Source organism: Coregonus lavaretus, assembly GCF_964263955.1.
Source record: "Coregonus lavaretus genome assembly, chromosome: 2".
Lineage (NCBI taxonomy): Eukaryota > Metazoa > Chordata > Actinopteri > Salmoniformes > Salmonidae > Coregonus > Coregonus lavaretus.
The window spans coordinates 50,594,606-50,607,220 of NC_139989.1; the positions used below are offsets into that span (position 1 = coordinate 50,594,606).

Genomic DNA, 12,615 nt, shown 5'->3' on the forward strand with positions numbered 1-12,615 from the left:
ACACTTGTAGATCAACTACTGGAGACTGGAGTAGCCATTGTGGATTTACAGGAATAGCTACCGTTGGACTAAACTCCCTTCCATACAGTCCCATCTCCATCACCTGGGTATTACCCACCCACCCAAAGCTCGTGTTCTGTCTTCACTCATGTTCCCAACATGCCTGTAAAATCCCTTTCGCAGGATGAGACACCCCATGTCCCTGTAGGTTGACCCAATAATTCATTGCCAGCTGCTGTCTCCTAATCTGCAATGGAATATCCCCCATCTCCACCTGTAGCGCAGCCACAGGGGAGGTCCGAAACGCCCCACTACATATTCTGAGTCCTTGCCCTTGCTTGTTTCTCCTCCATCATATCTGTTATCATCGGTATGTCCCAATGGCTGTATTTGTATTTGTCCCTTGAACTACTGCACCTCCTAGCGGAGAAGCTTTTCTAGCACCTGTCAGTGGTGCGTGTGTGGTAATTTGACACCTATGACAACCATTCAGAATGTCGAATAGCTAGAAAGAAATTTAGGGGCGTGAACATATTTCCTGTACTCTATATTTTTGTTGTTGAGAAACTTCAACGCGTTCAGGAGTCGGCTACATTGTCAAGGAGCACTGGCACGTGTAAAGTCACTGAGATAGAGGTAAGGTCAACTTTTTTATTTAGATGGTGGCAGGAACTTAATGACAAAAATATATTCAATTATAAACTACTCAAGTGAAATTGCACCAAATGTTCTATTTCAAATTAAATTGCATATATTGTTTTATGTTGTCCTTGTCATTGCTTTTAAATTGTTGTCATTGCCCTAGGTGGGTCCATCTTTTAAAATTCTAAATGCACATTATGACCAACATGATTGAGTGTGTGCACTATAAAAAGAAGCATGATGATATATCAGGGTCCACAGTTCTTTTGAAACTGTAAAAGCCCATTTTCTTCTCCTTTTGAAACCACCTTGTAAAAATATACAGTAAGTGAACAAACAGTACTGATTGTCAGGTGAATATTGTCTGTGGTTAATACACCTGTGTTACCCATTGCTATTGATACCACAATGGAGGAAAGTATTTCTTATGGGAGGTACTTGGCTCAGATTAAGGGGAATTTTCCTTTAATAAAAACAGCTGAACTGAAAGTAGAAATCCTGTATGCTGCATTTCTGTGACTAGTAGACTAAACAGCATTGAAGCAATGGTAGACTGCTTTAATGATCTCCCCTATGAAGCTCAACAGTTAGTAACAGTATAATCATATCCCCTTTTCTGCATTGTAGATTAATTCTTTAAATGTGGTTGCATATGAGGAGGGCTTTGTCTTGGTAAGAATGTGGAACTGTCTACTGTCTGACGCTCACCCCATGGAACATGAAAGAGGAAGTGAATCTATGAAAATTCTGTCCAGATTTAGTTCTGATGACTCCATTGTTTAGATTTGATGCTTTTCTGTACAAAAGAGCTTTATAACATTTGTAAGTTATTGATTGTACAATGAATATATATATATAATATACAGTTTGTGTTACAAGTTATTTCTCTCTCTTTCTCTCCAGATGCAGAGGTATCTGGTGCTCTGTATGGCCCTGCTGGCCCAGGTCTCTGCTGATGACTGCCCAGACGGAGGGGCGTGTGAGGAGGGCAACACCTGCTGCAAGGTCCCCTCCGATGGCTATGAATGCTGCCCAATGTATCAGGTATGTATGGGGTGGTGCCCGCAGAGATTAGCCCTTAGCTGTAGTTGCAGCCTGAACCGAGTTCCCTAACCCTTGTACACTGTGAATTATATCTATTAGAAGTGTACACACCAAATAGGTAGTCTATGGTGTCATTGTCTCTTATCCTGAAATAGATACCTCTTTAATTGCGCCCTTGTGCTAGCATTCTCTCAGTATCTGTTTGATCTGTAAGATGTGAGCTTTTAACACACTTTGTTAATCAAACTACTCTCTTACCATTTATCTCAGGCTGAGTGCTGTGAGGATCATATCCACTGCTGCCCTGAGGGAACGCTCTGTGTTGTGAATGAGTCCATGTGTGTGAATGGAACTGTCTCCCTACCATGGGTGGAGAAAGTCTCTGCTAAACAGTCCAGATATCCTAAAGTAAGAATATCAGGGAATCCAGGAAGAAAGTGTAGCTGACTATTGACAACATTGAAATGCACTGTAACAGTGACACCAGTTGACTTTCATGGCAATATGTGTCCCTGTTTTCAATCATTCACATTGTTGAGGAAATCTCGTTTGAGGAATCAGGCAGAACTCATTTATCAGCCACCGCATTCTTATTGGCAGACTAAATAGCCTTGGTTTCTCAAATGACTGCCTCGCCTGGTTCACCAACTATTTCTCAGATTGAGTTCAATGTGTCAAATCGGAGGGCCTGTTGTCTGGACCTATGGCAGTCTCTATGGGGGTGCCACAGGGTTCAATTCTTGGGCAGACTCTTTTCTCCGTGTATATCAATGATGTCGCTCTTGCTGCTGGTGACTCTCAGATCCACCTCTACGCAGACGACACCATTTTGTATACATCTGGCCCTTCATTGGACACTGTGTTAACAAACCTTCAAACGAGCTTCAATGCCATACAACACTCCTTCAGTAGCCTCCAACTGCTCTTAAACACTAGTAAAACTAAATGCATGCTCTTCAATCGAACGCTGCTGGCACCCGCCCACCCGACTAGAATCACTACTCTCGACGGGTCTGACCTAGAGTATGTGGACAACTACAAATACCTAGGTGTCTGGTTAGACTGTAAACTCTCCTTCCAGACTCACATTAAGAATCTCCAATCCAAAGTTAAATCTAGAATTGGCTTCCTATTTCGCAACAAAGCCTCCTTCACTCATGCTGCCAAACATGCCCTCGTAAAACTGACTATCCTACCGATCCTTGACTTCGGCGATGTCATTTACAAAATAGCCTCCAACACTCTACTCAGCAAATTGGATGTAGTCTATCACAGTGCCATCCGTTTTGTCTCCAAAGCCCCATACACTACCCACCACTGTGACCTGTACGCTCTTGTTGGCTGGTCCTCACTATCAATCAATTTCAATCAATTTTATTTTATATAGCCCTTCTTACATCAGCTAATATCTCGAAGTGCTGTACAGAAACCCAGCCTAAAACCCCAAACAGCTAGTAATGCAGGTGTAGAAGCACTACATGTTCGTCGTCAAACCCACTGACTCCAGGTCATCTATAAATCCCTGCTAGGCAAATCCCCATCTTATCTTAGCTCACTGGTCACTATAGCAACACCCACCCGTAGTCTGCACTCCAGCAGGTATATCTCACTGGTCATCCCCAAAGCCAACACCTCCTTTGGCCGCCATTCCTTCCAGTTCTCTGCTGCCAATGACTGGAACGAACTGCAAAAATCTCTGAAGCTGGAGACTCTTATCTCCCTCACTAACTTTAGGCGTCAGTTGTCAGAGCAGCTTACCGATCACTGCACCTGTAAACAGCCCATCTGTAATTAGCCCATCCAACTACCTCATCCCCATATTGTTATTTATTTTGCTAATTTGCACCCCAGTATCTCTATTTGCACATAATCTCTTGCACATCTATCATTCCAGTGTTAATACTAATTGTAATTATTTTGCACTATAGCCTATTTATTGCCTTACCTCCATAACTTGCTACATTTGCACACACTGTATATATTTTCTGTTGTATTTTTTGACTTTATGTTTTTTTTACCCCATATGTAACTCTGTGTTGTTGTTTTTATCGCACTGCTTTGCTTTATCTTGGCCAGGTCGCAGTTGTAAATGAGAACTTGTTCTCAACTGGCTTACCTGGTTAAATAAAGGTGAAATAAATAAATAAAAAATCAGCAATAAGAGTTTATTCAAGCAATTGCAGGGAAGATCACTCTCTGGATGAAACTCGAGAGGAACTTAAAAATGTACAGAATCACACAATCATTTATATACTTCACCTACACAAAGAACTGCTTATCTCTCTCTTAAAAACAAACAAGAACCGGTTCTAAACAGTTCTCTCAGCCTATGTGTCTAAGATAGGGGAGTGATAAGATCTTTAGAGCCTAAGCAGAACTAGAATTCTGCTTGGTTAGGCCTTTAGTGCCCCAGAGATAAGGAGCCAAAAACAAATCACTCCTTTGTGCAGTGTGTGAAGAGGGTACTGGACAGTTGAAGGAAAATTACCAGTGAAAAGTACATACAGTGTATAGTACTATTCAACTCAAGCATTTACATAGCATTAGACTGTAACAAAATAATTTTGCCAAAACAACATAATTAACCTAGATGAACGTAGGGTCATCAAAAATACTATAGTCAGTCATGTTTTTTGTCATGGAAAAAGTCAAATGTATTTTTTCTACCTCTCTAGTCTTTCAGAATGATCAGTGCATATGCTGGGTTTGAGGATGATAACATCTGCCCTGACAACTCCCACTGCCCAGCTGAGTTTTCCTGTCTGAAGGCCACTACAGGCTATGGTTGCTGTCCCATTGCTCATGTAATAGCCTAACCACTGTTGCAATCTAAACTTTTCCACCTCATTCATACTGTTATAATGTTCACATAAAACATGGATTGGTGTCAATGGAAAAAATGGAGTTATGTGCACAGATATCAAGTAAATTGATCTAATGTACACACAGGCTGTGCCTTGCTCGGATGGGAAACATTGCTGTCCTGAAGGCCACCAGTGCAGCACAGACAGCAGCTCCTGCATCAAACGGAAAGGTTAGACTCTTGTGGAATCACGTTTTGCTATCTTATGCTTCTGTTGCAACATCATCATTAACTGCTCTGCCTTCTTCCACCCCTGCAGAACCTGTTGTTGCAGTGCTGTGCAGTGACAGAGTGTCTGAGTGCCCAGAGGGAACCACATGCTGTGAGACTCCAGATGGGAGTTGGGGGTGCTGCCCCATGCCCAAGGTACAGGGGGGCTATATGGAGGGGGCTAGGTGGTTACCATCATTGAATTTCGAGTCAGGAATAATGTTGGTCCTTTGAATGTGTGACATGTACACTCTCCATAGTGTAGTGTCTGTAATCACTCCATGGAGAGATGTCTAATCAAGGATTTGCATGGCCTATGTGCTAACCCTTTGTTTATATATGGTCATCTCATGAGGTGATTCTCTATGTGTCTGTGTGCACTGACTAGGCTGTGTGCTGCGAGGATAAGATTCACTGTTGTCCTGAGGGCAGCACCTGTGACATCAAGCAATCCAAGTGTATATCCACTACCAACAAGGAAATGCCCATGTGGGCCAAGTTCCCTGCCCGCAAGAGGGCAGAGTGGGAAAACCAGAATGGTAGGTTTTTTTTCTCCAAAAAAAGGCATACTTTCCTGGTCTATTTTTGTACCAATCACTGTCTGGATGTATGTGTGTATGATTATTTTGCTGTACGTGCTTTCAGAAGTTGCCCAAGTGACAACACCTATTCCAGACACTACCACCTCAGCCAATAGGAGTCCTGCTTCTCTTTGGGAGGGGGGGGGTTCTTCTCCACCCTTCATTAGGACAGGAGGTACGACATTACACTTCTTAGAACAATACAATAGTGTTGTGGAATATTTTGTTAGCTCCTCCAGTTGTGTTGATCGCTAACATCCTGCTGTCTCTCCAGACATTCCCTGTGATGAGTCAGTGGCCTGTCAGGATGGAACCACATGTTGTAAAACACAAGAAGGGGGATGGGCATGCTGTCCTCTGCCACAGGTATACTATGTCTCATATTCAAATCTGGACATCAAAGACAGTTCCACTGCTTTAAAAAAAAATATTCCCCTCTAATCAGGGACTGATTTAGACCTGGGACACCAGGTGAGTGACATTAATTATCAGGTAGAACAGAAAACCAGCAGGCTCCAGACCTCGTAGGGTAAGAGTTGAGAACCCCTGCTCTAGGCATTCAATTCTCTCTCTTAACTAATCAATTTCTTCAAGATAGATCAACCTGATTGCATGTCTTTTGCTTGTCCCGTGACAGCTTCCCCTTTTTGTTTGGGTTCTTCTCTTCCAGGCAGTTTGCTGCAGTGACTTCATCCACTGCTGCCCTCATGGTAAGAAGTGCAACCTGGCTGCCCAGACGTGTGACGACACCTCAGGCTCCCCCTCTGAGCGCTGGCTGAAGAAGGTTCCTGCCGTGCCTCGGGAGGGTAACTTGCCAGGGAATGTGACATGTGACCCCACCCACATGTGTCCCGACAACACCACCTGCTGCAAGACCGCGTCAGGAGACTGGGCCTGCTGCCCCATGCCCGAGGTAGGGACAAAGAGATATGGCTTCTACTGCAGTGGATAGGCAAATTAATGAATGGCATCTTAACTTGACTGCTCTGCGATGTGGTTAGAGATTCTGTATGGCTAACAAAGAGGCACTTAGTTTTGGTCTTTACGACATCCCAGTATAACTTCCTAATTTTTTACTCCTGTCTACTTACTGCTGCTTGTGATCCTAACATTTCTTCTGCCTTGCTAAGGGGTTTGGAGCTTGAACCACATGTTGTTTTTATAGCAAGGGGGGCTATGTTTCATTGAAAGTGAAACTGGGTAATCTAGGGAGTCACAACTGTTCTCTAACTGTGTATAATCTCTTCTGCTACCAGCAATACTTCTACATAATTCCTATAAAGGCTTGTGACAGTCTTAAATGACAGTAAATGCTTGTTGTGTGTCCTTTCCCTTCCTCCTCCAGGCTGTATGCTGTGAGGACCACGAGCACTGCTGCCCCCATGGCACCACCTGTGACCTGGCTTCCCTCACCTGTGATGGCCCCTCAGGGCCGGAGCCCATGGTGGGGAAGGTGCCCGCCCTTACAACCCTGGCACCTGATCATGAGGAGGCAGCCACAGACCACCAGGGGATGCAGACGGATGACATGGAGCCGCCTACAGACAATGATGAAGGTGATGAAGACGAAGAGGAGGGGCCAAAGACACAGTGTGACGCCCACACCACCTGTCCAAAGGACGCCACCTGCTGCTTTATGAAATATTTTGTTAGCTCCTCCAGTTGTGTTGATCGCTAACATCCTGCTGTCTCTCCAGACATTCCCTGTGATGAGTCAGTGGCCTGTCAGGATGGAACCACATGTTGTAAAACACAAGAAGGGGGATGGGCATGCTGTCCTCTGCCACAGGTATACTATGTCTCATATTCAAATCTGGACATCAAAGACAGTTCCACTGCTTTTAAAAAAAATATTCCCCTCTAATCAGGGACTGATTTAGACCTGGGACACCAGGTGAGTGACATTAATTATCAGGTAGAACAGAAAACCAGCAGGCTCCAGACCTCGTAGGGTAAGAGTTGAGAACCCCTGCTCTAGGCATTCAATTCTCTCTCTTAACTAATCAATTTCTTCAAGATAGATCAACCTGATTGCATGTCTTTTGCTTGTCCCGTGACAGCTTCCCCTTTTTGTTTGGGTTCTTCTCTTCCAGGCAGTTTGCTGCAGTGACTTCATCCACTGCTGCCCTCATGGTAAGAAGTGCAACCTGGCTGCCCAGACATGTGACGACACCTCAGGCTCCCCCTCTGAGCGCTGGCTGAAGAAGGTTCCTGCCGTGCCTCGGGAGGGTAACTTGCCAGGGAATGTGACATGTGACCCCACCCACATGTGTCCCGACAACACCACCTGCTGCAAGACCGCGTCAGGAGACTGGGCCTGCTGCCCCATGCCCGAGGTAGGGACAAAGAGATATGGCTTCTACTGCAGTGGATAGGCAAATTAATGAATGGCATCTTAACTTGACTGCTCTGAGATGTGGTTAGAGATTCTGTATGGCTAACAAAGAGGCACTTAGTTTTGGTCTTTACGACATCCCAGTATAACTTCCTAATTTTTTACTCCTGTCTACTTACTGCTGCTTGTGATCCTAACATTTCTTCTGCCTTGCTAAGGGGTTTGGAGCTTGAACCACATGTTGTTTTTATAGCAAGGGGGGCTATGTTTCATTGAAAGTGAAACTGGGTAATCTAGGGAGTCACAACTGTTCTCTAACTGTGTATAATCTCTTCTGCTACCAGCAATACTTCTACATAATTCCTATAAAGGCTTGTGACAGTCTTAAATGACAGTAAATGCTTGTTGTGTGTCCTTTCCCTTCCTCCTCCAGGCTGTATGCTGTGAGGACCACGAGCACTGCTGCCCCCATGGCACCACCTGTGACCTGGCTTCCCTCACCTGTGATGGCCCCTCAGGGCCGGAGCCCATGGTGGGGAAGGTGCCCGCCCTTACAACCCTGGCACCTGATCATGAGGAGGCAGCCACAGACCACCAGGGGATGCAGACGGATGACATGGAGCCGCCTACAGACAATGATGAAGGTGATGAAGACGAAGAGGAGGGGCCAAAGACACAGTGTGACGCCCACACCACCTGTCCAAAGGACGCCACCTGCTGCTTTATGAAATATTTTGTTAGCTCCTCCAGTTGTGTTGATCGTTAACATCCTGCTGTCTCTCCAGACATTCCCTGTGATGAGTCAGTGGCCTGTCAGGATGGAACCACATGTTGTAAAACACAAGAAGGGGGATGGGCATGCTGTCCTCTGCCACAGGTATACTATGTCTCATATTCAAATCTGGACATCAAAGACAGTTCCACTGCTTTAAAAAATATATATTCCCCTCTGCCCCATGCCCGAGGTAGGGACAAAGAGATATGGCTTCTACTGCAGTGGATAGGCAAATTAATGAATGGCATCTTAACTTAAGGAGTTGCCCAGGACACAGTGTGACGCCCACACCAGCTGCCCAAAGGACGCCACCTGCTGCTTTATGGAATCCACCCAGAAGTGGGGCTGCTGCCCACTGCCACAGGTGAGTGTTACAGTAATGGTTAGTGCTGAGCGATGAGTGCTTTTGAGGTAGTTTCGGTTTGATTATTAAAAAATAATCACGGTTTTCGGTTTCGATTATTAGGGTTGAATGCTGTAACAACACAGAATAAAACAATTAATACAAGTCCCATGGTGGAAGTGACTGCCCATTACTGCTTATCACTTATTAACCATAATTTATTCACATTTCTTTATTTTAATAAAATATTTCAGTTGTTGTGGATATGACTTTATTATTTCATTCCAAGTCATAATTTCATCTCTATAGAGCTGCTGCCTATGCTGTCTGACAAAATCACTATTTTAGTAGTTCTTCAAAGTAAACAAGGCATACTTTTATGACTGCTGAATACCAACTATCAATCACTTTGATCTAGTATTTTCAGGTAGAGATACCACAAGAGGCAACAGCTTCTCCAAAGACAGTACAGTATGAAGATTGGCAGAAACTGCTCCTCCAATAGAAATCCCCGATCACGCTTGTAGGCGATGTCATGGCGACGTTGGCTAGCTAAGCTCATGCGCAGAAACATGTCATTGGGTCTAACGGGAATCACGTGCCGAACTGCGCAAGTGCGTGCCGTCAAATCAAAGGCACTCCTTCAATATAAAGTAGTTTTTGACCAAAATGAAAATGTGTCAGTTTGTCACTTTCACGAGGTTGGAGTAATAGTATGTTCAACTACTTAAGACATTGGCTGGAATCTAGGTTGTACCTTTAGTTTTCGCAAAAATTAACAATTGAAGGACACATTTTCCCACTTCTCTCATTGACTTCTCAAACCCCAAACCTCGGCCTGGTCTGCTTCTCAAGTGTTCCCGGACGTCTCGCGAAGTTGCGCCTCTGGATTTAGAAACTCTGTGGCTGCTCTCTATATCACCTCATGATCGCGCATTCTTGTCTCTTCTGTAGCAGGAGTAAAAGAAACACAGACCGGACAAGTAGATGCGCAATGGATTATGATCATTGTAGTTAATTACAATGTTTTATGCGCTAAACTATGTAGAATATTGGCCTGTTGGAAACTACAATTACCTACTACATTGCACAGTTCAGGATGGATCTGATTTATCTCTAGAGAAACTGTGGAATGTGCGCATTGAGCTCATAGAAAAATTCAAATAATTGAACTGATAACCGCAATTTTGGTTAATCACTCAGCACTAGTAATGGTGTTCCCAACTAGTGAGGAAGGACTCCCAATAAGTGGCCTCATGATTTTAGGGAATGAAAGCCCTTTCCCTCACCACTCGCTGTTCTCTCTCTTCCCCAGGCAGTGTGCTGTGCTGATGGAGAGCACTGCTGTCCCAAAGACTACATATGTGATATGAGCAAGACTTCCTGCTCTAAGGGTATGGTGGTGATCCCATGGTACAACAAGCTGGCAGCTGAGACAGATGACAGTGCCCTCGCTGCCTCCCCCTCTGTGAAGTGTGACGCCCAGAACAGCTGCCCTGAAGGCTCCAGCTGCTGCCAACTTTCCACTGGACAGTGGGGCTGCTGCCCCCTGTACAAGGTGTGTATGTGTTTGTGTGAGCGAGGGTGTGTGTTGGTATGCACATGCATATAGAGAACCCTAGAAACAGTTTTGCTCTGCTATCTCACATGGGGAACCTTTCATGTCATTTCTCTATGTCTTGTCTCCCTGTATAGGCTGTGTGCTGTGCAGATGAGGAGCACTGCTGTCCACAGGGCTACAGCTGTAACATGGGCTCAGGGACTTGCCAGAAGCTAATGTTTCTTCAGTTCCAGACGATACCCCTAACCCGGGTGTCTGCGCCTGAGCCCCCGACCCCACAGGAGAAGGAAATCCACTGTGGGGGGCCGTTTGTCTGCAATAATGAGGAGACATGCTGCAAGGTCTCCACCACTACATGGGGCTGCTGTCCCTCTCCAAATGTATGATATATATACCACTGCCCTCTCACCACAGACACCACAAACGCTTCTATAAATGAAAATGTTGTTGTACTAATATTAGTGGAGTTCAAGACTAGGGCATCTACTCTCCTTCTATTGAATAGTCAAATTCCTATAAGATATCTCTCATTGCCTCCTCTCGATCTCTCTTTCTTTACTCTCCCTTCCACCTTCTCTCTGTCCTCTCCCTGTCCTCCTCCTCCTGTCTTCCTCCACCTGTCCTCCTAGGCGGTGTGCTGCAGTGACATGAAGCACTGCTGCACTACAGGCTACACCTGTGGTGAGGGAGGGACCTGCACCCAGTCCACTGGCTTCAACTGGGACCACTGGCAGGTGTTCTTCTCCAACAAGAAGAGAGCCCTGCGTGTGTGACAACCATTGGAGTGATAGGCCCACACTCCAGCGCCACACGCATTGCACTATTGAAGGGACGCATTGCACTATTGAAGGGACGCATTGCACTATTGAAGGGACGCAGGGACTTACTACTACTGTTATAGTATGTCAAATTGTATTTTTCTCAGGGTATAAATGGTATATATCGGACAGGGAACTGAAAATAAGGCACATTATGCACCATTGATTGGTGGAAGGTGCTTGGTATGTTACTACATTTGCTTCAAAAGATACCCATGCTTGCTCATGCACAGAAACTATCAAGGATTTGAAATCACCAAAAATGAGATACCAATGTTCAACAATATTTTAGTATGCTTTTAGGGTTGTGGCTCGGGGAAAGATTGGAATGTGATATAAAACTAGTTGTAAGCCACTATCAAGATTGACACAGAGGAGCATAGAAATTACAAGAACGTAGTACTGTTTACAATGTTTGATGTTACCTTTTAACAGGAAGAGTGTTGTTGTGTTTTTTTTTAGTTGATCATGTGAAGTGCATTGTGCCTCATCAAATAGTTTCAGGTATGCCTTTGAAATAAATGCCTTTTACATGAAATTGTCTGTGCCATATGCCACCTTGTGGCTGAACTGATACTGTCTACTTGGGAAAACGACTTATTCTTCTTCTTCGGTGGGGTTTATCGGCGGTTGGCATCCAACGCTATGGTGTATTACCGCCATCTACTGTACTGGAGTATGGGCCAGAGACAGGGAGAAACTAAATCCTACCTGCCAGCCACGTTGCTCTTAAAAAAAGATAACAAAATATTTGAGACCATATCTAATGACGTTCTACTCAATATACTCTTTAAACTGATTTCCTGTATCCCCTTCTCGCTTATACTAGATCTCATCCTCTCTCTTTCCCTCTGATACTGCCCACACTGTAACAATAAATGCTCCACGGTCTCTGTTTCCTGGCAATAATAATACTTTCCTGTTGGATGCTTTCCTATCACATTTAAGGTCTTATTCAACCGGCTGTGTCCCACCCTTAATCTTGTAAAAAATAGCCTCCTCTCTTCTGTCCCTTCCTGCCGTCCTCCCCTCCCCGACTTTTGGGAAAACTTGAAAATCATAGAAACGTATGCCCTTGCCCTCCCACTTGTTGCTACCACGTTTTATGTAAGAGATGGATTTTCCCACTTCTTTGTGTTTTAAAAATTATGCAATTTTAAATAGTCCATAATGATTATGGCTGTTGCTACCAAAGCAAATTCATTTGCAGTAAAATGTTGTGATATGTGAATAAATAATATTTCATTGACAAATCAACTGTACACTATCCATGTGTTGGTTGTAATCAGTGTTCACTCAATAAATCTCTGCCCAGGGTGGGACTATAATAGGCCATGCAAGTAAAAAGCTACAAACTCAAGAGGTGATAAAGGTGTGTGGACTTAGTGGATTACAGTTTGAGAAAACCAACATTCAAGGTCTGACGGTAAATACAAATCACTG

At 44.4% G+C, this 12,615-nt stretch overlaps 1 protein-coding gene across 1 annotated transcript; it reads left to right on the forward strand.

Annotated features, from left to right (window-relative positions):
* The first annotated feature begins 561 nt into the window (after positions 1-561).
* On the forward strand, positions 562-12,422 carry LOC311142942 (progranulin-like). Its single transcript, XM_084178705.1, has 19 exons — positions 562-636; positions 1,546-1,686; positions 1,957-2,094; positions 4,362-4,490; positions 4,636-4,720; positions 4,809-4,915; positions 5,148-5,298; positions 5,405-5,515; positions 5,615-5,706; positions 6,011-6,253; positions 6,686-6,896; positions 7,038-7,129; positions 7,434-7,676; positions 8,109-8,319; positions 8,461-8,552; positions 8,710-8,814; positions 10,109-10,351; positions 10,489-10,734; positions 10,984-12,422. Exons 2-19 carry the CDS (start codon positions 1,546-1,548, stop codon positions 11,125-11,127), a joined length of 2,784 nt encoding a protein of 927 aa, XP_084034831.1. The 5' UTR covers positions 562-636; the 3' UTR covers positions 11,128-12,422.
* The last annotated feature ends 193 nt before the right edge of the window (positions 12,423-12,615 follow it).

Coding starts and splice junctions, on each gene's coding strand:
- LOC311142942 (XM_084178705.1), top strand. CDS start 1,546: ATGCAGAGGTATCTGGTGCTCTGTATGGCCCTGCTGGCCCAGGTCTCT. Junction 5,707..6,010: donor CATGCTGTCCTCTGCCACAG/GTATACTATGTC, acceptor CTTCTCTTCCAG/GCAGTTTGCTGCAGTGACTT. Junction 6,254..6,685: donor CCTGCTGCCCCATGCCCGAG/GTAGGGACAAAG, acceptor TTCCTCCTCCAG/GCTGTATGCTGTGAGGACCA.